The sequence below is a fragment of the Dromiciops gliroides genome, chromosome 2, assembly GCF_019393635.1.
Source record: "Dromiciops gliroides isolate mDroGli1 chromosome 2, mDroGli1.pri, whole genome shotgun sequence".
Taxonomy (NCBI): Eukaryota; Metazoa; Chordata; class Mammalia; order Microbiotheria; family Microbiotheriidae; genus Dromiciops; species Dromiciops gliroides.
Window position 1 is genome coordinate 584257812 of NC_057862.1, and position 27870 is coordinate 584285681.

Below are 27870 nucleotides of genomic sequence, written 5' to 3' on the forward strand. Positions count from 1 at the left end.
ATTTTTTAAAAAATGTTCCTACCTGGTCTATTCTCCACATACTGACTGAATGACTGAAGTTGAGTTTTTCTGACTGTAGAATCTTTGTTAAACACAACAGGGTTTCTAAAACGTTCTGTTGCTTTTTGTAATTGCTCAGCTCGGTGATCTTCTGTCCCATTCTACCAGAAAAACAAAATGCATAGTATTAATGGGTTAAAATTGTCAACTCACAGATTGGAAAGGTGAAGTTTTCAGCATTGATTTTTCCAAATTTTCTGAGTCTCAAGACTCAGAGTATAGTTTTTGTGGGAGGAGAGGACTAGTTACTGAAAAGAGGGAAAAATATCAAACTTTTTGATGGTTACAAGCTTTTCCTATACAGTTATATTCTTTAAACCACTACTCTGAAAGTTCTATTGTCTCAATTAACACCTTTGGGTGAAATGTAGTTTATTTAAGCAGGTATCATTTAAAAAAAAAAAAACCCGAAACCCTCAAAACTTTGTAAACAATTGCATCCACATGATCTGTGATTACAAAGCCATGTTGCCTCAAGTCTTTTCCTTTCCACTCTCCTGTCCAGTAAAGAATTATATCGGTTTATATAGACCCACAGACTTGTATGACAAGAATAACTAAGTTTCTAATTTTATGCCCATTGAGATAAACCACTAATGCTGGATGAAGGCTAAAAGGTAGGATTATAATACTACCCCAATGAACTGCATTTCATCAGCTATAACTTTCCAAAGCCAGATTTGTAAGTAAGCCCTTTACAGCTAAGGAAACTACAATTATCTTTTCCAGAGCTTCCTATGTTAATACTGGTAACAAATTCAAATGGTTCTATCAACATGAAATATCCCAGAAGACTGAACCACTGCAATGTGTGGAAGCTGCAGATACCGAGGTGCTGTGTACCAAACAAATATTTCATTTTATACCTAATCTTTTATTATTTTTATTAAGTGTTTTGAAAGTAAATAGGGAAAGGCTAAGATGCATGACTAATAGCTAAGCCTGCTGAATGCTGAAACTGGTTATCAAAAGCTACCAAGACTTTGCCCTTCCTCTGCATTGAGACAATCAGTAATGAGGGAGTTCTCCAATGGCCTATTCTCTAGCCTCAAGGAGGCCTGGGATACAGAATCCTCAAGGGAAGGTAACAGTTTATCCTTTTCCACAAACACAGAATGCCTCATTTATAAATGTGTAAACTGCATTTTATTTAAAAAACAAATCCAACTCAGTACAGAAAGCCCCACAAGAACAGAGGGCCAATGTATATGTCCTCTCTAAAGACCATTTTAAAGGTCTAACTTAAAAAGACCCACACAAAGGTAAGTTCTTAAGATACACCTTTTGTTGGAATAAATTTTTAAAATTAATGCAAATGAGAAAGAAAAAAACCAAAATTTCATAATTTTGATAAGCCATTCTAATAGAAATGTCTATATTCTATTTTTTAAAAAGTTGTCCAACAAATATATCATTTGCTGATCACCACAACTGTTTTTTGAATTTTACTGCTGGAGAGGAAATAATTTTGGTTTATATATATATATGTATATATATATAAACATATACATATTTATATATATATATTACTGCTATTATAATAACTAATAGTCTGAACTCAAGTCTCAAAATAAACAAACATGGCTAATTTTTTTAGGCCTGGCACATGCTAAAATATCAGTGTGATTAGCTAGCAAATCCCATTTTAAGAAACCTTTTTATGACTGGGGACTTCTGCCACTTTACAAATGTATTCCTCTAAACCCACTAATTCAGTTAGCCTTTTCAATCCATTGTATTATTCTTAGGCTAGCTTCATTTTGTATTAAATCCACTGCAGAAAGCTAAATTGAACGCAAAAAATCAGACTTGATCCAAGCTTCCTTTTGTTCAAAGATAGAGACTGAAAGTCCTCTGGTGCTGCCACACACTTTCATCACCAATTTATAGAAACCGACAGTATAAGGGAAAAGCAATGAAAGTCATTGTTTTGGAACTTCAAAGAATCTCTGTATCTGGGGAAGGAAATCCTTTCAGTCAGCAGGGCAGTCCCCACAGTCTGCAGGTGGGTGAAAAGTTATACACAACTGCAAGTGCCCCAAAGCCATAAAGATATTAGTCATAAGGTAAAAGGAAGGGGAAGGAGAGCAGGGGTGGTGATAATTGAACAGCCTAATAGGAATAAATAAGAGTGAAAAATGGAGAGTAGCTTAGTCTGCTTAAAATGCTGTCGGTGGCAAAATTACACACCCACACATTAGAGTCCAATTCTGGATCTTAATATTTATTTCTGTGTATACCAGCCATCAAATTATGTGATAGGAATTTTATTGCATTTAAATTATAGATAAATTTTACAGGTATAAAGGCTGCAGAAAACAGGAGAGGCAGGCTGAATTTTTCTTAGCTTTCTTTTCTGAGAAAATGACAAAGTTCACTTCAAAGAAATTCAAAATGTTTTTAACAGATCCTTTAATTTTACTGGAATAAGTTTAAATTACTAGTTCCTTTTAAAAGCTATAAATAAAAAAAACATATTCATTATTATAATGAAATTCCCTTTACTGGACATTGAGCCAAACAATTTTCTATACATCTTAATGTGAGGACCTGGTATGAAATTGTCAATGCAGAACCTCCTCGCAGGTCTGGAGACCAAAGCCTCCCCAAATCTTACCTTCACATCTTGCTCGGAGTCGTCAGTCACAGTTTTCTGAGCAGCACTGCAGAGGGAATTTGCCACCTGTGGCTGCGCTTCTAGGAGCTTCTTCACCTTCAAATCCACCACCAATTTACTGTTTTGTTCTGCTAAATATGCACATGCCAAATATAACTTAGTTAATGTATAGTCTATCATCAATTTTAGAATAAATCACATAAATATTACAATAATTTTAAATGAAAGAAAGGGAGAACATAGGTTCTAAAATTCTACATTAAGCTAAGTACATAGAGCCTAATGTTCTATATGTGAAAAGGTCTTTTCTTTCAAAACTCTACCCACAAAATAAAAGTCAACACACAAAAATAACAAGGATAGCGCATATTTATCCAGAGCTTTTAAGTTTTACACAGCACTTTATGCTTACCTCCCAACTAGAGAAGTTTTATGACTTGCCCAGGGTCACACAATCAGAAAAATGTCAGGGGCAGCATTTGAATACAGGTCTTAGCTCCAACTCCAGTGCTCTTTCCTCTATACTACATTGCCTCCCACAGTTACTATGATCAACATCAAGAACTAGCTATTTAATTATATTAACAGTTGGATGCTATAGGGCAGAGTGTAGATAGAGCCAGGCTAGAGCAAGAATACTTGGGTTCAAATTCTAGCTCTGATAAACATTTACTATATGATAATGGGCAGATCACTCAAGCCCTCAGTGGTCCAAGCAGCTCTCTGAGTCTAAAAGTTTTAGAGAAGATGTTGAGCTAGCTATATTAGCAGAAGCAGTTTCCTTTTTCGGGGATTCCCTAGCCCAAGAAAGTCATGGCTTTGGTCTCTGCCCTTATCCCATGTTACTGTTAATGACACTGGGTGAGAAAGTGGCATTTGAATAAATAGTACTTCCATATACAGGTGAGGAAGCATATGTATGTATGTAGACATGTGTGTATGTATGTGGTGGTATATATTTGTGATTAAATGACCTATAAGATCAATATTCAAAATAGCAGCCATATATTCTTTTAAATTATCATGTTTTTGTTTCTATGCAAAATTCCCACCATATTTTAAATTTTCATGTACACACACATATATACATACATACATACACATCTGCATTCCGGTATAGCAAAGCATTTTGTTCTAAGTTCTTAATATGGCATAGTCATTCTATATACAGTTAGAAATTATTAATACATAAGTGCATTATGTATTCAGGTATCTATGTTGCATAGTTTTTATTTTACCTTTGTATCTCTAGTGCCTTGCACATAATAAGTGTTTAATAAATGCCTGCTGAATTGGATTAGGCTAGGTTGTATTTGTATAGGAGTGGGTTGATGCTTTATGATATTTAAAGGTAGCAAGCTAATAGCATATGTTTATAAGATTTTGCTTTTTCTTGGTAAAGCTATTTTAACATTTTGCTATTTTAAATTGTGTTTAGCTAAAATAGACTTCTCTTTCTTACATTATCCTACAAACCATAAATTACTTGAAGGCAGGATCTATTTTGGTTTTTGTCTGTATTTCTAGTGCTTTGCATCTGCACATAAAAATGTTTAATTGCTAAATTGGATCACGGTAGAGAAAAATGCATTATATATATATACACACATATATTTTGTATATATATACACAAAAGTATTAAAAAGGATATGGGAGGGGCGGCTAGGTGGTGCAGTGGATAAAGCCCCGGCCCTGGATTCAGGAGTACCTGAGTTCAAATCCGGCCTCAGACACTTGACACTTACTAGCTGTGTGACCCTGGGCAAATCACTTAACCCCCATTGCCCCGCAAAAAAAAAAAAAAAAAAAAAAAAAAAAAAGATACGGGAATAAAATAAATCAATTATGGTACTCTAAGTGTATTTTATTTAAGTTACATTTATGTTTCTTGTTGGCATGAAATATGTTACAAGATGTGAATGGGAAAGCTTTATGTATTAATAAATCAATGTTTACTGGTAAACCTGACCATCTATAACTAGGAATATTAGTTTATTCCAAAGAATGGTAAGTCATAGATATAGTTATTTTTATTGTAAATATCAAATTGGAAAAAGATATTTCAAAAAGATACAGGTCAAGGTGGTCAGGGCTAAAATCAACCAAGCTAGAAACGTATTTCCCATCAAAATTCGTACTGATTCCATCTACTGTTGGAAATAGAAATTTCCCTTCTCCTATCTAAGAAATGACAAAATGATTAAGTAATCCATTAGAATTTAGTTTATGAACATCACTTATTATCACCAATACAGAATTCAGCAAGTTGTGAACATTTAGTATCAAAGCCTATCCATTGCTTGCTGTTATAACTATGGAACACCTCAGGAATCAAAGGCAGTAAAAGTGATGTTGCTGGCCCTTAACAATATCATTTTTGGGGAAAAGTTTAAAAATGAGAAGGGCCAAAACACCTTCCCCCCCATAAGCACCCGTCCCCAAACCTTGATGTATGTGGCAGTTAAACTTCTAAAATCAAAGTGGCAGTTAAATCTTTTGTTCCAACATATTTAAAATTTTCTTTAGATAGCAACATTTTTACACTTGAGTTTCCCAAGTAAAAGTAAATAGAAACTTTGGACCAGATCTTACATTTTTTCCCAAGAATACTCTGTGTTAATCAGGGAGCCTTTGTCAACTAACTGCTTTACCTGAGGGATGATGATGTTTCAAATTAGGGAGGGAGGCAAAGCATGGTGCAGGTCAGCACAGGACTGCTGAGAGTAAGGGGTGAATGAAAAGTCTTGGAAGTACCAGAAATGTAATGTAATTCTTACTGTCTGTCCTTCTTAGCTCTGAACATGAAAAAGCTGAATATTAGGGAGCTCTCCTCCATACTTTTAAATAGGGAGAGAAAGCATCAAAGTCGTTAAAACAATTGAATAACTGTTACTTACATTTGATTTTAAAGGCATTGAAAACCAAATTGTAAGTATGCAACTGCTCCCCCCCCCCCAACCAACACCAAAAACCCAAATGAAACTTTACACTAAAAAAAGATGCAGGCCAATCAGTGGTGTGATTGATTTAGCTGAGTCAATCTTGGAGTAGGTCTAACATCTGTATCATCATATTACAACTAAAGAAAATCATGAACTTTAAATGAAATCAGAAAAAAATAAGCCTGTATATCACTGTCTAAGAGTTAGGACATAGATTAATATTAGTTAATATCTATATTTTGTGAGCTGTCCTAAACCTTCAGGATAAAAGGTGAGAAACTCAATCTTACCAATGGGAAGAAATGAGCAATTGCCTATTATTCCAATTTTAGTTTTTACTTTAAAGTTGAACTCCCAACTAAAAATGACAGGAACAAATTTACAAAACTGACATGCTATGGGCTTTAAAGAATGGTTTACAAAAACTCTAATAAAAATGTAAAAGACATCTATTATCATTGAAGAAATAGCAGCAAAATGACATAAATATAAAATATGCCATGCAAAAGCACAAGAAACATTATTTAAAATTACCAGGAGAATCAAGGTCATTTTCTAAGTTAGTAAGTTCATCACCACCTCCCAAAACAAAGCCTTCAGGAGTCTCCTCGTTAGTATCTATCTCAATATTATTATCCTCATCTGTAGGAAGATGTATCAGTAAAGTTAGGAGAATATTATTATTTTGTCATATTCATGCAAAACACCAAATTCAGGTTTGACACAGATCAGGAAGTGAAGAAATCAGTCATAGAGACATTACTTTTTTCACTAATGGATTAACATTTATATTTTGAATTCATATGTCAAATATGAGCTGCCACATCAAAATGTGCATATTACATGAAGTCTTGCCACATTTTAAGTACATCTCTAAATTATTATACCTCTTGGAGATATTTCACGTTAATGTATTTATAATAGCTACTAAAACTAACATTCACAAACTATGGTAACAAAAATTGCCAACTATATACCTTAATTTTACAATTGCATCAACCCTTGGATTTAAGAATAAATGAATAGAAGAAGAAATGCCTTAATAAAATTACAACCATGAATTAACTGAGCAATAATGTGAATAATAGGTGATTTGATTCACTGCTTATTGGGAACAATGTGACTCATAAAAGGATGTATATTATGGATAGATTAAGAGACTGTGGTGAGAAGAGAACAGAGAAAACACTTACATATAAAGGAAAGTTCAGAGGCAACTAAGACAGGAGACTTTGCAAGACCTAGAGCTGGGAAAAATTAATATTATTTAAAGTAACATGCTACTGAAATGGGAAAGCTTAGCTGGCTATATTTTTGACATTCAAATATATGGCATACTGAAATAAATTATGTTCTCTTTTATTTTTAACATGAGCAATTTAGCTATTTTCTTTCTATCATCTTCCTTTTTATAAGCTTAGAGAATAGTCAATTGGCAAAAGTTTAGATTCATACATTTGGTAAAACATGGCAGAAATCTTTTTTGCCTATCTAATACCTTATTTTTAAGCATTCTGCCTAAATAGGAGCTGCTAAAATGCAGAAAATTTCCATTGGCCCAGTCATTGCTTCAGTGTTCTATCAAGTAAAAGGTAATCATTCTTTCTTATTAAAGGGAATATATTACAGAAAGTCTCAGATGTCATGAAGTTTTACTGTTGCTATAACTTACTCCCTCCTCAAGGTATTCTCTTAACTTGGATTCACAATTTACTTCCCAATGTCTACATAAATGCTTAATATGATAGCAGCAGAACGTAAAAGGCATTTTTCTACTAAAAAGCTTAAAAGGCCAGTTAAAGAACACATCAACATAATATCCCTTAGAAGTAGAAAGAAAGCAAAGGGGAAGGCAGAGAAGTCCCATAGGAAGAGTGACATGATTTCTGAGTAGACAACATATCTTAGTGCAGACCATTGTGGGTATCTAAAGAAAATATTAATTGGCTTGACATTCAATAAAGAAGAAAGTGTAAGGTGGTAAAACCAATACTGTTAGAATAAGTTCAAGGTCCTGATATAAATAAGCTTGGAGGTAACGTAATTTAATGTTATCAAATCATAAATGGAAAGGAGTTGATGCCAGGTTGGTCTTCCACTGAAGGCTCCATTGATTTAAAATGAAATCCCTGAATATATAGGTCATAGGCTTTAAACTATCTAATTGTACCTCAAAGAAATGATAATGATTGGTTTCAATGTAGCTAGCAATGAAGGTAGACCATCAGAGATGAAAGAGCTTAAGAAAAGAGTTAGGACTTAAGAGATGGGTTTTTTTTGTTGTTGTTGTTGTTTTTTTGCGGGGCAATGGGGGTTAAGTGACTTGCCCGGGGTCACACAGCTAGTAAGTGTCAAGTTTCTGAGGCTGGATTTGAACTCAGGTACTCCTGAATCTAGGGCCAGTGCTTTATCCACTGTGCCACCTAGCTGCCCCAAGAGATGGTTTTTAAAGCAGCAAGATTTAGAAAATGCAGGAGGAAGATTAAGAAAAGTTACAAAAAGACAAAATTAGAAGAAATTTTTGTTTGGATTTTTAAAAAGAGTAAATCTCCCCAAATTAGACTAAAGCTTAAACTTTAGCTCTTATTAGATCTCAATTAGATACCAACAAAACTAGGATTCAGATCAATAATAATGTGGGATAATAATGTGGTTAACAATCACTCAAAATAGCCATTTATTTTATTCTCAATATTTCCTTCTGAAATCATCCCGTATTTCCAAACAATGAGTATTTATTGAGTACCTGCCATGTGTTCAAAATTCTTCCTCAGTTTTTGTTCTATGTCAGTGGCAATTAAAACATAGTTTAAGGGATCCAATACATCTTTCTACCACTAACACATCTCTTTTCTTCCTCTGACCATGCCTAGGTGAGAGTGAAGTCTGGAAATGTGGTCAGATATGGATACTTCCAGGTTCTTGGGATGTGCAGAGGACTGTAGGCTTCATCATCTACCACTGTGAACACCTTATGCCAAGCAGTATGCTTGTGAGATGTTCAAACAACTAAAGTGGTCAATGGCAGTTTTATTTTATTGGCTGGCTAGATGAGATCCCTATCTATACTGCTACTCCACAGTCCGTTGAGAGGGCAACTCAATGTTTGTATATGTATTGCTGACCCCAGATAAAAGGATTACTATTTGGGAGGGGGAAAGTAAAAATTGATCCTTTCAATAGCTCAGCTACTCTTAAGAATGAATTTCCCCCTTTTCCATTTAGTGTCTTCGGTTTCAGGATGAATCCTTGAATTCTTTTAAACAGTTAATGTTGCAGCAGCTCTAAACACCTGTGGCAATCCTTTATGCATATGAAAAGGAATGAAAGTGCCAGGCTACCAAAAAACAAAACAAAACCCTTAGCTCATATATTGAAAAGCCCTCTTCTGGGGTGAATCATGGTGGGTAGAAAATTAGGTGGGTGAGCAAGGTGAAACACGAGGTAACCTGGAAGGTGCATTGCACAATAGAGCTGGTTATGCAAGTTACATGCTTTAATAAGAAATAAACTAATACTCTATATTGTCTGCAACAATGTTAAGATTTAGGTGTTAAGATGGCACAGAAATAGAAATGAAATGGGGGTCCTCAATATGGTAATCAGGAACATAGAGCTGAAGCCAGCACTATAATACCTAATAATTACCAAAATGCTTGAATGCAAAACTGAAGAATCCTAAGAAGTATTACCTGGGTAGGACAGAACATACTGACTTGGAGTGAGGAAGAGCCCCACTTCAGATGTCAATTAGCCCTATGACCCTTGGAAAGCCACATGACCTTGCTGATCCTGTTTTTTCATTTGTAAAACAGGGATGATAATTATAACATTGAACTTACTGAGTTGATGTGAGGATCTGATCTGATAATACTTTGGGCTTTGCAAATTTAAAGTCTATATAAATGAGACCCATTATTATTAGTAAAGCAAATGTTTTTAAAAAATATTTTGACTTGTGATTTCTGCTTAGGAGTTCCTGGTAAGGAATGTCCTCTTTTAATGCAGATCAGCACCTTCTTTGCAACTTTAAGCTTTGGAAATTGTCAATGTCATTGAGGGGTTAAGTGACATGGTCCTATTGCCAAGCTGTGTCTGAGGTGGCACTTGAAACCAGGTCCTTTCAACTCAGAGGGTAGCTTTCTATTCACTGTGCTACACTTCCTCTCCTAGTAAAAGTATACTACATTAATCAAAGGCATCTGATTCTTAGGAATGAAAATGTTTTCAGATCTCTAATCCACACCTGAATTTCCTTTACAATTTAGAAAAACCCTCAACTATACAGTAACTTTCCATTTTGGGTGGAGCCACCATTACCTATAAATTCAACCCAAGTTTTAGTTACAGTGCATGACTCAAATAAAAGATGGAGAATACCAATTTTATTGCCAAATATGTCACAAACATTTTAATAGTAAATAGAGCTTAGATTGCGGTCAGAATATTTTTTGACACAATTCATATAGACAAAGTAGTATTCTTTCAGAATTTGCTACATTCAAACTATAAAGTATTAATGTTATTCATATTTTATTTGTACTTAAAATATAAATTTGTATATAAAACATATAACTAGAAGAAAATATATTGATTCATCTTTAACTAGATGAAGAATTTTTATTTTTAATAGTCATACATAGAATAATTGAAACCTAGTTTTTAAAAATCCAGTTCCAAAACCTGACCAGAAGGGGACAGCTAGGTGGCACAGTGAATAAAGCACTGGCCTTGGATTCAGGAGGACCTGAGTTCAAATCTAGCCTCAGACACTTGACACTTACTAGCTGTGTGACCCTGGACAAGTCACTTAACCCTTATTGCCCCACAAAAAACCCTCCAAAAAACAAAAACAAAAAATCCAAAACCTGACCAGAAAGATTTTTGTGACTTTCCAAGGGTCACAGAACTAATAAGTATCTGTGTGGGATTCTAACCCTGGTTCTCCTAACTTCAAATCCAATAATTACTCCACTACTCAGGCTGCCTCCAAAACAATATACTATTGGGGCAGCTAGGTGGCACAGTGGATAAAGAAAGCACTGGCCTTGGATTCAGGAGGACCTGAGTTCAAATCCAGCCTCAGACAATTCACACTAACTGTGTGATCCTGGGCAAGTCACTTAATCCTCATTGCCCCACAAAACCAAAACAATATACTATCAATAATATTATTATCATCTTACTAGGATCCTTGAGTTCTGGATTAAAATATTTTGTTAATTATTAGGTGTTAAACGGCTAGATTCAACTCTATGCTTCAGATGCCTATATTGGGAACTCCTTTTTAATTTACACTTTTATGCTGCCTCAGTGTCAAAATCTTAACATTGCTGCATGTTAAAATTTACTTAAAAAGAAATGACTTTTGAATCTAGCCCAAAACAAAATATTGGGCTCTTGCCAACATGGTCTATGTTGTAAGTATTATCTTTGCCAGAGTTCCACAAGAGCTGGCTTCAAGAGTCTTGAAATCTAGGGAGCAACTAGGTGGCGCAGTGGATAAAGCACCAGCCCTGGATATAGGAGGACCTGAGTTCAAATTTGGCCTCAGACACTTGACATATACTAGCTGTGTGACCCTAGGCAAGTCACTTAACCCTCATTGCCCTGGGTGTGTGTGTGGGGGGGGAGTCTTGAAATCTTTGACAAAGGCACATATGGGAAAATAGGTAACAGTGCAGGGGATTCCTTGCATTTTCCCATCATGTACATCCATTAAAGTAGGGACAAACTTGACATGTCCTTCTGCTTTTACTTTCAAACCCCCAGGACTTTGGGAGACTTGCTCCACCTCTTTAGACTTCAGTTTCCTCCCTTGTAAAAGGAGTAAATTGGACTGGGTGCTCTCTAAGGTTCGTCCTAGCTCTAAATCAAAACTCTGAAATGTTGTTGGTTCATTTTGGGCCTCTGGCTCTTCAGTTCTATAAAATGATGAGGATGAACTAAATGAATTCCAAGGTCTTTTCCAGATCTAAAAGTCTACAAGACCAATTTACAACGTGAATTTGTCCTTATCAAGGGAGAAATGGTTGTTGTAAACTCATAAAGGTGCGCCTAATGGAAAATTAGTTAGGTAGCCTTGAATACTCTCTCTAAGAGACTGGTAAGCATAACTACACATGGTCTAAAGGATAAAAAATCAGTTGGAAGGAAGCAACCACAACAGTTGTCTAGTTCAATTTCTCACAGAAAGCAAGAATCTTTTTTGTGAAGTTTTCCATCAGGGGTCTAATGGACTTCTAGTTTGTGTTTCTGATAAACCATCATTATTCTGCTATATCAGTATAAAGGAAGTTCATGGTCATTGAGGAATAGGAAAAAAAGATAAGGGGAGAAGACATTTCTAATTACATTAGATAGCACATGGGGGGTACTTTTGCTTTTCACAAAGTGGGCACCCTCACTTAATCCTGAGGAAACCAAATTCCCCCTAAAACAGGGGTTCTTAATCATGAAGTTGCTTAAAAAAATTTTTTTGTAATTGTATTTCAACATAATTGGTTTTTTGTGTGTAATGCTAGATCTTATTTTATGCATTTAAAACATTATTCTGAGAAGAGATCCATGGTACAAAAAAGGTTAAGAACCACTGCCCTGGGTAGCTAGGTGGCACAGTGGATAGAGCACCGGCCCTGGATTCAGGAGGACCTGCGTTCAAATCTGGCCTCAGACCCTTGAAACTTACTAGCTGTGTGACCCTGGGCAAGTCACTTAACCCAAATTGCCTCACCAAAAAAAAAAAAAAAGACCCACTGCCCTAAAGGTTCAAAGTTCCTGTTCAGAGTGAATCCCATTCCCTTATGTGGTCTGATCACAGGTAGATTTAGAGGGAAAGACAATTTAATTAAATGAATTCATGTCATAATTTTAGATAGATCAGTCTAATACCCAGCCTGTGTATTTCCATTTTGAAAGAACCTAAGTGAATCTCAACTTGGTGGAATTTCAAGTGGTATAACTAAGAGAGAAAAGAGGATTGCTCTCTCTTTTCCTAAGGTTCTTCCAGCACTGCCGTTCCTAGTCTGAACTGCCCCTCCCAATGAAGGGAAAGAAGGAAAGAGCTTAGTTAATGACAGACAATGGTGATATTCAAAGTCAAGCTTGGCCACAGGATGGTGTATTCTCTGTACCAATGCTCAACATCTGCTGGAGAAATAAGTCCTAGGTACTTGGATCCCCTTAGGTTAACTGATCTAAGACCTTCAAAGAGGCTTCTGAACAACTTGCAGCTTCATTTATTGTCTCTTCTTCATAGCTGATGCTGGGAATATCCTCCTGTCTTCTCAGCTCCCATAGCTCTAATGTTGATCACCACTCTGGCCGATTAGTTGACTCTAGTTTTTTTATATTTCTAGGGGGAACTATTGTTCACTGGGGGGCTTGGGGGGACTGGCTTTGCTTTCTTTGGCTAGGGAAAGGCATAGACCTTTCCATTAGGTCTCAACTTGGACAAAACTATCTTTAGCTCCTTATCTGGACTTGCATCATGGTCTAAACCAGGTTTGACTTTTGGGAGCCAGGATGAAATTAGAGGAGTTGGCCAGCTTGTATAGCCATCATCTCTCTCTAGGCCAGCAACTATTCCATTCAATATTCATAGCTCATTGCTAAATTTAAACACATAAGCACATATATGTATATGTATACATACATATATATATATATATATATATATTTTTTTTTTTTTGTTAAAGTAGAAGACTTATCTAATCACAACCTTAACAAAATTACAGCATTGGTTGTCACTGCATTCTCACCACTGCTACTATGATATGCTGCTTTCTGGAATTTTGAAGGAAGGCTACATTGGCAGCTCAAGGAGGGAATAAGTGAGAAGTATAGGAGAGCTTTATCTAAAAGGTGAGAATTGAACCCACTAAAAGATATTAGTAAACAGACCTAAAACATAACATTGGAACATCTATTTTACATATAAAATGAATTATTAGTATATCGAATGAAATTCCTTTACTAAATATAAATGAAAGGCAAAATTCCTGGCTTTGGAGACATAAAACCGTCTTTGTGAAGTTGCAAGCAATCTTGTTAACCTTGCTCTAAAATGATGGAGAAATAGTGAAGGTACAGCAAGTAAGAAACTTGGAATGATAAAAGAGTTCGAAGATCTTATTTATTCAGTATAGTTCAAGAAACTAGGTTTATAATCTTTATGAAGAAATAAGATGAAGGTTGTAACTCACCAAGATATAAAAATTCTGAAGGGAATAAGGTGACAGATACAAGATTATTTGTGGAAGGAGCTTTCAAATTTAATGAAAGCAAGGGTTGGGCACTATAGGCATTTAGCTGAAATTTCTCAGTGACAGAGAGCATCTAACACATGGAATCAACTAGGAGTGGCAGCAACTGGAGAAAATAGTGTGAACTCTTTTTTTAAAAGAATCATTCTTTGTGCCCTACAGCTTGAGCTCACTTTGAAGAACCATTTCCTTTAACTTAGAAACATCTTACCCAGGTTTCAACTCCTAACTCCTCATTCTAGCCCATACTTGCCTACTCTTCAGAGTGATCTCAGCATTCTGAGATTAGCTTAAAACAAGAAGTAGTTTGGCATCATTTACTAGATGAATAAGGGATATATTGATAGAAAAATACAACCTTTCCAAGCATTCTCTCCCTCTTGGATCAAAAAGACAAGAAATTCCAAATCAAACATAGTCTGAACTGAATACAATTAGATAAAGTTCTGTTTAATAATTAGTATTTAAAATAATATGACTAAGGCTAGATGAAAAACAATCCTTATTCCAATAATAAGCTTGAGATAACTTTTGTAGAGTGGGAAGATGGCATCCAGAGAACAAGGAGACTAAATGAGACTGGTGTTCAGAGTTATATTCCATATTGCTTTAGCAAATATTATTGGAAAGAATAGGATTTTTAGGGATATTGTGAATTTAGGGTTGAAATACTATAATACAAACAATATGTAAGTAATAAGTATCAGAGAATTGAGTTCAATGACTACTGCTCCCATATAGCAGCCTATAATGAAAATATTTAAATGGCAAATGATGACTGGAAGTTAGCCTTTGTAAAAATATGCTACATGTGAAAAAAAGCTTTCCTTTCAAAGTTTACCTGTAATAGGTCTGTATATTTGAAGTTTTATTTGGGTTTCATACAAAATTATCATATTATAATCAATGCAATATCACTCTGGCCCAAACCGTAAATCACAGCCCATAAATTTTTAAAACTATGAATATCTTTACCAATGAATATTGTGCTTCTGGGCTACTGAGAATTAAAACAGTAAAATGGAGTTTGAAAACACAAAAACCATTCATCTGATGTTCTGGCTTTTCTGATAGAATGCCCAATTTGTACCCTTACAAACCTGATACAACATTTTGAGGTATGAATAAAAGTAATGGCCCAAGAGGTCCAATACTGATTTTTTGGTTGTTACTGGAATATGATACAAGCTTCTTTAACTCACCTCCAGATGCCTTTGACCTTTCTTTCAACTTTTCTGCAGCTATTTCACTATAGCTGGGAAGTTCTGACATCTTCACTCCAGATCGAGCTTCTGCTATTAGCTGACGAGCTCGCTCTCTCAGCTGCCGACGTCGCTCTTCATCTTGCTGCTAAGATATATTGAACAGTTGCCAACTCAGTAATTGACAGAAATGCAATTTCATTCTCAATCTGATCATCATGATAGTAACTGGTTTACAGCATGGTGCTTGGCCCACATTATAAATAGGATGCTCCATATCAGTTAGGTGTCACACAATTTTTAAAGGCATCCCAGAATCAGATTTTTTTTTAACCATTAAAAATTACTGTATTAAAATGTTCATTTAAAAACATTTTGAGCTAGTTTTTTAAAGTGACTCTCTGGCAAGATATAGCACTTAGAAAATGATTAGGAATTATATATAAGAAGATTTATTGCCATGTTAAATCAGTGTTCTCATAAATTGAATCACAGGTGTAGAAAAGATCCATGATGTAGAAATAGAATTAATATTTTTGTCCTTTAAGGATAGGATTTAACCTGCCAACTGTTAATAAAAGCATAAGAGTTTACAATGTTGTAGTCCAATATTTACCAAATAAAAGAAATGGACAGCTTTTGTGAGGCAAAATGGAGAGTGTCAATTGTAGCACATGGTAGTAAATATTCAGTTTATCAGATGTGTAAAACCCTTTTAAAAGTAAAGTATTATTTAAGCAACAACAAATGCAAGGTTTGTTAGTTGAGAAAATAGAATCTATCAAGGTTCTTGCTTTAAAAGTAAAGAACACTTATTCACTCAATAAATATTTATTGATTACAAGATAGGGGGGTGTTGTATAAGGTAGAAAAATGAATAAAGTATGGGCCCCTACCTTCAGTCAACAGCAATCAGGAATTATTTTAAAACATCTATTACATGTCAAGCACTGTGCTAGGATCTTATTTAATCCCTCACTGTAACCTTGTGAGGTAGGTGCTATTATTATCCTTAGTTTACAGATGAGGAAACTGAGGAGGAGACAGATTAAGTGCTTGAGCTACATTTTAAAGGAAGAGAGGGACTCTATGGGGTGGTGGTCAGTCCAAAGGAAAAGAGATGGGAGATGGAGTGTCATGAGTGAAAAAGAAAGAGAATGACGGTTTGCCTGGATTGCAGAGTATAGGAGGGTAAATTTATAATCCAAGAGCGGAGATAAAACAGTAACACAAATAACAGGAATCTAAAGTAGAACTGTTAAATACCATAAGAAAGACAGAAATAAAATTCTGTATTAATGTAGAAGAGGGGAATATCTCTCAGCTAGATGGATCAAGTAAGACTTAAAAAATTAGATAGTATTATAACCAGGCCTTGAAAGACGCATAGGATTTCAAGAGGAAGATAATAGGGGCAAGTGGAAGGAACCCAGGTATGAAACAGCAGGTACAAAAACATGGATGCAGTAAATCTGGGGGAGTGTTTGGGGAACATGAACCAATCAATGTACAGAGAAAAGGCAAGGCTGCAAATATTTGGGACTACATTTCGGCAGATAGAAATACTGGGTTAAAGCATCTGAACTTGATTCATTTGGCAATAGAGAAATGAGGAATATTTTGGAGCAGAAAAGTGACATAAGTGCTCTGTTTTAAGAACATTAATCTGGCAGATGTATTTAAGATGGAATGAAGGGAGGAAACTAGAGGCAAGGAAGACCAGTTAGGAGATAATTGCAATAGTCTATGTGAAAGGTAATAAGTATCTGAATGATGTAGTAGCAGTGGGAAAAGAAGAAAAGGAATGGAGAGAAGTAATATTGTAGCAGTGGAATTGGTATAATCTGGTGATTTATTAGAGATGGAAGGTGAGAAGTCAGAGATGTCTGAAGTTTAAAACTGAGGTGACTGGAAAAAGTGGTGACAATGAGATAAATACAGGTCAGGAGGAAAGATTAGGTTGATGGTGTGGATTAGGGTGCTTTACATTTATATCCCATGAGTTTATGAATGAGATATGTTGAGTCCAATGTGTAAATGGCCACTTCAGCTGAGGAGAAGGTTAGGGCTACAGATTCAGATTTGGAAGTCTTTTGTGTAGATATGACAGCTGAAATTCCAGTGGATGAAGTCACTAAGGGAAAGAGGACAGAGAAACAATCATCTATGTGCAGAACACTGGAAAACATTTGTACTCGGGTGTGGGGTGGGGGACACCAAGAAGAATGCAAGACAGAGATCTGAAAAGAACCAGGACAATGTAGTGTCACAGAAGCCAAGAAATGGAAATATTTTTAAAAAGATATGGCTAATAGTGTCAAATACTGAAGGCGTATTATTATTTTTGTTGTTATTAATGATAACATTGTAAGGTAAGGTGTAGAGTTTTTTACCCCAACCTCAATTAACAAGATGTCCTTTCCTTTGATATCTTCATCAGGTTACACCTGAAGGGAATTTTATGAAGGCTTCACAAAGGGAGAAAAGGCACCCCAGTGCCAGGTCTTTAGAGGTACAACTTTGCACACATGTGCCTTTAAGTTTGAGCTTGTTTAATATAGGGACACTACGTATAGAGGAGAATGAAATCCCGGTTTGTGGGAAATGTTTTGTACCAAATGTTCTCGCTATATTGCTTTAGTAAAGACCTTTTCCTAAAAGCTAAGAGGCGCTACTGGCTTATAATCAATGGGAACAACACTGGTGAAGGCTCATAATTAAAAGTACTAGAAACCCCCACACTCTCAAGAAAAAAATCCATAGAACCTCAACCCTCAAGGGTTGCCCCAAGAACCCCTAGGAGAGCAACATTTAAGACTTCAATCAGTACTTGAAAGTGCTATGGGAGTGGTCCTGAAGGTATGCTATCAGGGCAAGAACCAAAACTTATCTGGTGCATTAAATTTTCAAAGCATTTTACACATGTGATCTCATTAGATCATCTCAATGACTTTGTGAGGTAGGCACTAGAGGCATTGTTATTCTCATTTTACAGATAAGGAAATCAAGGCTCGGAGAGATTAAGTGACTTGCCCAGAGGCTCACAGAGAAAAGTACTGGAGATAAAATTCACACTTAAGTGTCTGAACTCCAAGTCTAACATTCTATCAACTTTTGAGATACTGCTGGCAGTTGGATTTGGTTGGTAGAAGGCTACTGGTAGGTAACCTTTAAGAAAAAAGTTTTCTGTAAGAATGTTAGAGGAAACAGGAATACTGTAAGGAGCTGAAGAGTGAAGTTTGGTGATAAAGGAGACAATCAATACATTGACAAACATTTTTATTACGTGCCCACTATGTTTCAGACATTGTGTTAAGTGTTAGTGACATAGAGACAAAAAAGAAAACAGTCCCTGTCGATAAGGAGTTTATGTTTAGCCGGGGACAGAATAAATAAATGCTCACCTATCTAAAGAGAATATGTACCAAGTTATTTTGGAGGAGAGTCAGTAGCAGTTTTAGGGCTTGAGGATCCTCCTCATCTAAGGAGGTGGCATCTGAGCTGAACTTTGAGGGGAATCAAGGATTCTAAGAGATGGACCTAAGAAGGGAGTATGTTCCAGGCATGGGGGATATTTGGTATAAAGGCTAGAAGACTGGAGACTGAACGCTATGTATAAGAAACAGCAAGATGGCCAGTTTGGCTTGATCATAAGAATATGTGAAGGGGGTGTAATTTGTTATATAGATGGAAAAGTAGCTTCAAATCAGGTTGTGAAAAGTTTTAATTGCCAACTAGATGAGTTTGTATTTAATCCTAGATGTAGAAGGAAGTGAATGCAATTTACTAAGCAGAGAAGTGGCGTGGCCAACACCTTGCATTAGGAATGTCATTTGAGCAGCTATGTGGAGTATGGATTGCAGATGCTAGAGACTTGAAGCAGAGGAACAATTAGGAGGATATTGCAATAGTCCAGACAAGAGGTGATGAAGACCTGCAAGATGACAGTGGCTGAATGACTAGGATAGAAGGGAACAGATAACAGATATTGTGGAGGAAGAACTGATAAAACTTGGCAACTGATTGGCTATGTGGTATGAGGGAGAGTGATCAGTCAAAGAGGACTTCAAAGTTGTGAACCCGGTGACTGGAAGAATGGCAGTGTCCTCAGTAGGGAGGTTCAGAAGAGAGATGGGGGGGCAGCTAGATGGCGCAGTGGTAAAGCACCGGCCCTGGATTCAGGAGTACCTGAGTTCAAATCCGGCCTCAGACACTTGACACTTACTAGCTGTGTGACCCTGGGCAAGTCACTTAACCCTCACTGCCCTGCAAAAAACAAAAAACAAAACAAAACAAAAAAGAAGAGAGATGGGTTTGAATGATAGTATCAGTAGTACTGGGAAAAGAGCAATGCCAACCCAGTGGGAGTGAACAGCTACAGTGCTACTGGTAGGAGTGTAAATTGCCAGCAAACTAAAGCAAAAGAAGACTAAAGAGCTGCTGGTTTTTCTGGGCTGGACCTATTCTGCTGTGAGGAGGGCAGGGGGAGACAATTAGGTGTATAACTTATACATATAGCCCATGTAAACAATGAAGGGGGCCCTTATCTCAGTGATCACTTATGACAAGTCATGTCCTTTCCAGACTGAAGGTATTGCTTCCTCTTCCCTCCAGGTTCAACCCTGAAGATTGGGGTGTCTTTTTTTTTTAAATCAGAGATTAATTCTTACATGCCTTTTATTTTATCATATATATGCCAACCTGTTTTATGTACAATAACTGCTTCTACCAAATATTTGCACCAAACTAATGTGTAACAAAAATTCTTTCCCCCAAAATCAACTCAGATGAAATTAGGTATTTGCTGAACATAGCTCACTCCTTCAGATAAAGGTTATTATTGGGTTTTATTATTATTTTACATTTTGGGTATGAACAAGGTAATTATCACAGTTATAAGTCATACTAATTCAAAATACACAGACATATCAGGTGAGGGTGGTGCTGAAGTAAGCCAAAAAACAAAGAACAAAAGTTCCATATTTCAAATCTATTAGAGCAGGTATAAGAACAGTAGGATGTTGTACATGTCATAGAGTTCCTTACAATTAGGTGATTGTATTGGATGTGATGGCTGCCCAGCTTGGTCAGCCTGAGGTGGCCATAGTTGCTTAGGGCAGTCTTGATAACATCTTCAGTAAGCATGGAGCAGTGCAGTTTAACAGGAGGGAGGCAAAATTGCTTGAAAATATCTATGCTTTTGAAGGTGAAGCTGTCTTCACCCATTTTTCCTTTAACCCATTCAGTGGTTAACGAGCTTAAAGTAATAGCAGACACACAGCCAAACATTTTAAATCTAGTGTCCACAATCTTCTTTTCATCCCCTAAGGAATTGTAATTTTATAACATCACCACAAACTGGCTGCCCCCACCAGTTCAGTGCCAACATATATATATATATATATATATATTGCCAATGTGCTCTACATTTCTGGGATTTTCATAATGGTCAACTACATTTTTGTGGTATATCTGGGCCAGGGCAGAGTTTACAATACAAGGATAGGATTGGGGTGACCTTTTTCCTCACCTTGATCACTACTGCCACCACTTCATATCACAAGGATATCTTTCAAATGCTATTGGTTTGAACCCCCATTCTGGTGTGTTGTCCCTAATACTAATTCACCAGTTATATTTACTATCTTCTTCTATCACTGACTGACCCAGAGAATAATGCCCTAATATAATTTAACCTAAATTAGCTTTTACAGAGGGATATTTACTAAAAAGATGTAGCAAGAACCAAAGCAAAAAGTGTCTCCCTCACACCTCGCAGGAAAAACCCCAAACATTTGTGTTTACTTACCTCAATGAAGCAGACTCAAAATTTTTTTTTTTTTTTTTTTTTTTTAGGCAATGGGGGTTAAGTGACTTGCCCATGGTCACATAGCTAGTAAGTGTCAAGTGTCTGAGGCTGGATTTGAACTCAGGTACTCCTGAATCCTGGGCCAGTGCTTTAACCCAGACTCAAATTTAAAGTGGCTACAATAAAGCATTCATCCTATCAAGTTCTTGTTGTTTTTTTTTGTTTGTTTTTGCAGGGCAATGAGGGTTAAGTGACTTGCCCAGGGTCACACAGCTAGTTAAGTGTCAAGTGTCTGAGGCTGGATTTGAACTCAGGTCCTCCTGAATCCAAGGCCAGTGCTTTATCCACTGCGCCATCTAGCTGCCCCCATCCTATCAAGTTCTAGTCAAGGGAACTCAGTCAGTCAGTCAATAAACATTTATTAAGCACCTATGCATTGTGCTAAGTGCTGCTGGGGGAACAAAGAAAGGGGGAAAAACAGCAGGCCACTTTCCCAAGGAGCTCAGGGTCTAGTAGGGGAGACAACATAAGGTGCAGACAGGATCAATTGGACATAATAGAGGGAAGGGGTAGGGGAAAGGCTTCTAGAAGATGGGTCTTTAGCAGGGACTTAAAGGAAGCACTGGAAGGCAGGAGGTGGAGATGAGGAGGAAAAGAATTCCAGGCAGGGGGCACAGCCAGTGATGAGAACCAGAGTTGGGAGATGGGAGTGTCTTGTGTGAGAAATAGCAAGAAGGTCAGTGGCGCTGGATCCCAGAGCATGTAAAGGGGATTACAGAGTAAGGAGACTAGAAAGGGAGGGGAGGCAGATTATGGAGGGATCTGAACCCAAAGTAAAATATTTTACATTTGATCCTGGAAGTGAGAGGGAGCAACTGGAGTTTACTGGGTGACCTGGGCAGACCTGACCTTTATTAAGATCATTTTAACAGGTGAGTGAAGGATGGACTACACTGGGGAGAGACTTGAAGAAAACCAACCAGCAAGGCATCGCAACAGTCTAGGAGTGAGGAGATGAAGGTCTGCACCAGGTTGGTGGCAGTGTCAGAGGAGAGAAGAAAGGGTATTGGAGAGATGTTATGAGGGTAAAATTGACAGGACTTTCCTCCCCAATCCCCAGACTCATTTGTGCTTACTTTAGGATTAGCACATTCACTTTGGCCTAACTAGTCGGGGCTGGTTTTAACTGCAATTTGAGGAGAACATAAAAAGCTCCCCTTTTCACTCTCCCCACCCCATTTTTCCTATCTCAGACACTGTGATTTAGAAAAAAAAAGTACTACTTCTGTTTCTTTGACCCTTTGAAGTCTCACAAGGCATTGTACCAAAGGAAAGAAGATAAAAACAGGAGGTGGCCCTTTTGGAGACAAAGGCTTGCCTAGTGGAAGGAAAGACAGCCTGAAGGAGCTACGTGCTTGACCCGCCAGCAATGGACCACCTCATGAGCCAAGGGCTGCACCATGCCCGGAAGCCAGAGATTGACTCCTTCAGTGACAGTGCTGCATCTGGCAGTGAACTGGTGGGGGGAATGCTTTGTACTAGCTGCTTTAAGTTTGAGCCCGTTCAGTGCCCTCCTCCCCACAGGGACAGAGGTAGTAGAGGGAGGGTATGCCCCAGTTAGTTTTTGTGGAGTGGGGTGTTGTTGCTTTGATTTTTTCTATATCTTTTCAGTAAATGTCTTTTGTAAAAATTTATATTATTTGACTAAATGATATTAGGACACTATCATTGAGTTAATCAATGTCAGGGAGTATATATTAAATATATAACTAGTGAATTCCTATTAGGAAAAAAAACAGAATGAGGGTTCAAGCTGAGCATCAGAAAGACAAGCTGCCCCTTAGGGGTACACTTAGAACCTCGAGGGGAACTGGAGCTTTACCCTCTGGGGACCACGCTTAGCCAGTGCAAATGGGAGTTGGGATAAAGAGGCTCCATTGTTTATGGGAAGGTATTCCTGGCGCAGCAGACCAACACAGCCACAGATCAGGGTGCACCTTGGTTAAAAGAGGCATTTTTGCTTGCCTCTTCTTTTATGGTCCTTCACTTCTATCCTTTTCGGGTCCCTCTTCGTGTTGGGGCTATCGGCTGGGTAAGCCAACAGGGAACTGGCCAATGATATATTGAGTGCCCAATGCTGTTAGTCAGATACCTTTTCCTGGGACAAGCTTCGACCTTCTTTTTTCTGAGGGCGTGCTCCTCACTTCCGACAAGGAATCTTCGAGGTGGAAGGGACCACTAGGAGATCATCTAAGTCAAGCCTCACCACTTTATAGACAAAGAAATTGAGATCACAGGATCACAGACTTGGAGCTGGAAGCTCCATTTCAAAGCCATTTAATCCAACGCCTATGTAGGTAGCTGCAGTAGCACCAGGTCAATAGAAGTTAGATGACTTGCCCAAGGTCACACAGATAGTGGCATGGTGGACACTAGAACCTAGGTCTCCTGATGGATGAGAAGATCCTCCAGCTGCTACACCATGTTGCCTTCCATTTATCACTCAGGTGAAGAGAAGGAGAAAGGTAGGAGGGCAAGAAACTGGAATGTAGTTCAAGTTGCAGCCGGTAGAGCAGTAGAGATGGGGGTTGCAAGAGGATGCAGCACAAAAAGTAAAAACATTAAAACTCACAGCTTATAAGCAGTATTTTTACTTTTTTTTTGTGTGTGTGCGGGGCAATGGGGGTTAAGTGACTTGCCCAGGGTCACACAGCTAGTAAGTGTCAAGTGTCTGAGGCTGGATTTGAACTCAGGTCCTCCTGAATCCAGGGCCGGTGTTTTATCCACTGTGCCACCTAGCTGCCCCAGCAGTATTTTTAAATATGGGGAAAATAAGAGAAATAGAAATTCAGGTTTTAAACAATAGGGCCAAATTAAATGATAAAGTGAAGAAAATACTAAATTTATATATCTCAAACTTAAGAAAGCTGAAAACACTAATGAAAACTAATAGTTTATCCCAGGCACCAAGTTTTAAGTTAATTTCATTATAATGTAGAGTTAGAATTAAATTTTAAACTAAGATGTAGTACTCAAGGGCTAATTTAACAGAATTTGAATGAAACAAATTATATCTTTTTGAAACTGAAATAGGAACCTATTCTTATAAGAGCTATGTAAACACCATTCCATGCTCCCTCCCCCCTTTCCTCCCCCCTAAAAAAAGGGGAAAAGAACACTTTCCATCTGCAAAGGTTTCTACAATGCTACTTAGCTTGGGCAATCATTAATAAAACCAACACTAAATCCTAATTAGCTACATTTTATCCATTTCCATGTAAATTGTTTGTTTGTACCTATTTACTCATCATTGTTCTTCATACAATAGAAAAAATGCAAATGAACGAATCAGAAAGCAGCCCTAATGGGACTTTCTGTTTATAACCATTAGCCCAGAGGTGTGCTGTAATTCAATTCTCTAGCAGCAAGATTTAGCCTCATTAACAGCCAGCATGGGCAGGTTACAACTCATAAAACCCTACAGTAAACAAAGTACGTGGACACAGCACAAAATCTTGAGCCTGACTGACAGAATTCTAGTTCCCTATCAGATTGCCTTGGTTTACTTTTCTCCTAATGTCCTAACACTACAGAGACAATTTTGCTTGGGCCAAGAGCTCTCCAGTGGGATAGCATATCTGCAGTGTTTGTTTTCTCACTCCTTACCTTCCCTCAAGACAGAGCAACCAACTGAGAAAAAAAAATGTTTGTTATTAAAAGTATAATTTGGAAATGCTTACTGTTATTATACTAATTAAATATACAAATTAATGAATTTTATCTGACAATATTCTTAACTTCCACACTTCATCACAACTAAAATGACTTCATTTGAATATTTCCTACAAACATAACTCAAGAAATCTGGTGTTTGCAGTAACATAATATTTTAAAATGGGATTGTGCTAAATTTAATGACCATTCAAAGTAATAATCAAGTTCATATTCTTCATATATTAAAATGTCCATGAATGAGTATTTGAGATGGAAATGAGAGCAGAAAAACTGTGTTAATTTTATTTTGTAAAGTGCTCCCACAATCAGTAAAGATTTATTTAATGTATGCATATATCTGATGATGCTTCACTTCCATCTCAGAACATTAACTATATATCTCATATCTATTTTGACAACCCCAGAAGAAAAGCTCAAAATTATTTTCCTATAAAAGGCAGCAATTCACATTTTGTTTATTAGTGTCTAAACCGGAGAAAAAGCTTTTTTGTTTGTTTGTTTACAAGGGCAAACAGTTTTAGGAGCTAGTTAGGTAAGATACAAACCATTATTGTAAATGAAAATGACATAGTAAGAGTCATAGATTAGAAAACATGAACTCACTTTCTTATCTAGTCCAGGGGACTAGAAGATCATATTTTCTTTTTGTTTTGAGACTGAGGAAAGACTATGGTTTTTAAAAGCCAAGTTTTAATAGACTTATGTAGGTTTTATGCTTAGGTTACAACAAACAAAATTATTGTCCATAATTATTGTTGTTAATAAGTATTTTGATTCTTTATACTACTAAGTGTATTAGCCTCATAAAATGTGCCTTTCCTATTTATTAATATTCAGGATTATTCTAAAGTACAGGCCAAGTTGATATATGCAGCCAGATTTCTAGCAAGGCTGAGCCTCCCAACCTCATCCCCAATTTAATTTTGCTACTAGAAGAATTGTAATCACTGGTGGTCAAATAAGTTTTCTGAAGGAGCACTATGATTTCTTAAAATCCAGATTATTCATTTTTATATTTGTAAACAGAAGACTTCTGTAATGGGCTATCTATTCTGATGAATTCTTCTTTGTGTTGTTGTCAGCAGAACAATAAAGGAAGTTAAATGGCAAAAAAGAAAGTAAATTGTTTATAGTGATCTTTGTTTTTCCTAAGACCAACATCCTTAGCAATGAATAAAGTCCTTCAATGGCATAAAACCAGCCCTATTTCAAGACAAGGAACTTGTAACACTGTACATGAATCCTAGAACTGATGTACAAATGACAGTGAAAAATAAGTTTCTCCTATAAGTATACTTACCACATTTGTGAATGCATAAAAATTTACAGTTTTTGCTTGTTCTTTTGAAATGTTCAAAAATCTGCTATAGATATACAAGCAAAACTTCACCATTATAGGACAAACTCCTCAAGAATGAGTAATGTAATTCCTTGTTTCCCTCCCATAAAAATGTATTGGTATGCAATTTTTATATTTCACAGTTCACCGACATCTCGGCAAGCTTTCTTCCACTGCTTCAATGGTGCTACTTTTAATTTTATCCTCCTTAGTCGTAGTAATTAAAGTGATCAGCAGTGGCATCCCAGCGGCTTTGACACAGCTACAACCCCCTAACAGACTTCTGCTTTTAAGGAGAAGGGGAAGAAAAAGAACTAGAGTTTCATTTCACAGGAACAAGAAAATCAAGCTTCTCCAATCCTCAACTTTATCCAATTGTTCTTTCAGCAGTCTTTGGATCTTAAGAAACAACTAAAAATGGCTGCTATAGGGGGTCCTTTTTGTACTTGCCGAAAATGTCAATGACTGACATTACTTTAGTCCAGAACGATGCTGTGGATTTGTGAAGGTGAATTAGAACATGAGAAACTGTCATTGTAGCTACAGAGAACACTACCTACCCAAGGGTGTCCTTTCAATAGTATTTGATGTTTGCTGTAGACTTAGTTTAAAAAACATAAAACAGAGGCGGAGTCTCTTTGAGAACTGTATACATGCACATGTGTACATGGAATTAGTTTAATAAAAACACTTCTTTTATATAATTTCAAATAATATCAGTATGTAGTTTTCTTGAGTTGCATACATGAAGAATAAAGAATCCAAATAAATTCTAATCCACCTCGAAACAAAAAGAGTCTATGACTCTACTTAACATTGCTAACAGTTCACGTGATTCTTCTCTCCAAATTGCTCATGAAATGCCTCGATTACATAGTAGGAACTAAGAAAAAGAACTTGATGGCCACCCTTTCATCATCAGACAGGAAGCAAGGCTCTGTTATTAGCCATTAGCCAGAAAGAAAAAAAAGAGAGAATTCTGTGCTTGTCCAGAGGCAAGGATTACCAAAATGTACCTATTCACATGCTACAGAACACAGAATTAAAATTAAAAAATTAAATTACAAGATCTTTAAAGGTTTGGGCAGGCTAGATTTTTACTGCCAGCTTGATCAGGTCTTGTTTAAATAAATAGGATTTAGGATGAAACATTAAAACTGTTTAGCTGATCTTTTCAAACCATTTCAAACTTTTCTTATGCTGGTTTGTAATATAAGCAGACATGCTTATAAATGGCCACACCTGCTCATTTCTCTGGGGATGGCCTGATCTCTGCCTTGCTAACAAAGAAGGAAAAAAATCAGCCTTTATTGTGGCAAAACAGAGTGGAAAGTCAAAATCTTTCTCAAGTTTGCCCCATCTGGTCAGATTAATCTTTGATCAACTCTGGGGATTACATTTATTTCTGTAGTTACTTACTCAAGTTTTAGATTTGTTAAAAAATACACAGGTAGTAGTCAAGTAAACAAAAAGTGAATCCTGAAATAGTAGACTCTTTAGATCTATACCTTTAAGAACTACAGTTTAACACTTGTGCAGACAATGAATAGAAATTAACAGAAAAAAATCTGCATTTTGAATACTTTAGATTTTCATTATTAGGCTCTACCTTCAATAAACTGACTTCATTGTATTCTTTAGCTTTTAAAGCCCCCCACTTTTCTATGTGTATTCTTCATGTTCCAAGATATGGTAAATATTTTAAATTGAAACGTATATTTTTACTTCCTGTTGGCCAATACATTGCACAAAACAAAGTATTCTAAAAAATAATAATCAAATTTATGTTTCAAATGGGTCAAGCCCAGACCTGAAATATTAACATGCTAGACCACTAAGCAGTTTCATTGATTCAAAAAAAATTTACAATGTGTGGAAAAGAAATATTTAAGGATTTCAAAA

General features: G+C 36.6%; 1 protein-coding gene across 13 annotated transcripts in view; it reads right to left on the bottom strand.

The window, feature by feature from the left end:
* EHBP1 (EH domain binding protein 1) overlaps positions 1-27870 on the bottom strand; it is a 384386-nt gene that overhangs the window by 77578 nt on the left and 278938 nt on the right. For 4 of the 13 annotated variants that reach the window (XM_043982711.1, XM_043982710.1, XM_043982705.1 and 1 more), the window contains 5 exons: positions 15086-15233; positions 6813-6866; positions 6154-6261; positions 2678-2808; positions 23-161 (listed from right to left, as the gene is read on the bottom strand). In XM_043982711.1, the coding sequence (XP_043838646.1) occupies positions 23-161; positions 2678-2808; positions 6154-6261; positions 6813-6866; positions 15086-15233 (580 nt within the window). The remainder of the gene's footprint in view (positions 1-22; positions 162-2677; positions 2809-6153; positions 6262-6812; positions 6867-15085; positions 15234-27870) is intronic. The other 9 variants (XM_043982718.1, XM_043982707.1, XM_043982715.1 and 6 more) reach the window with 7 other exon arrangements.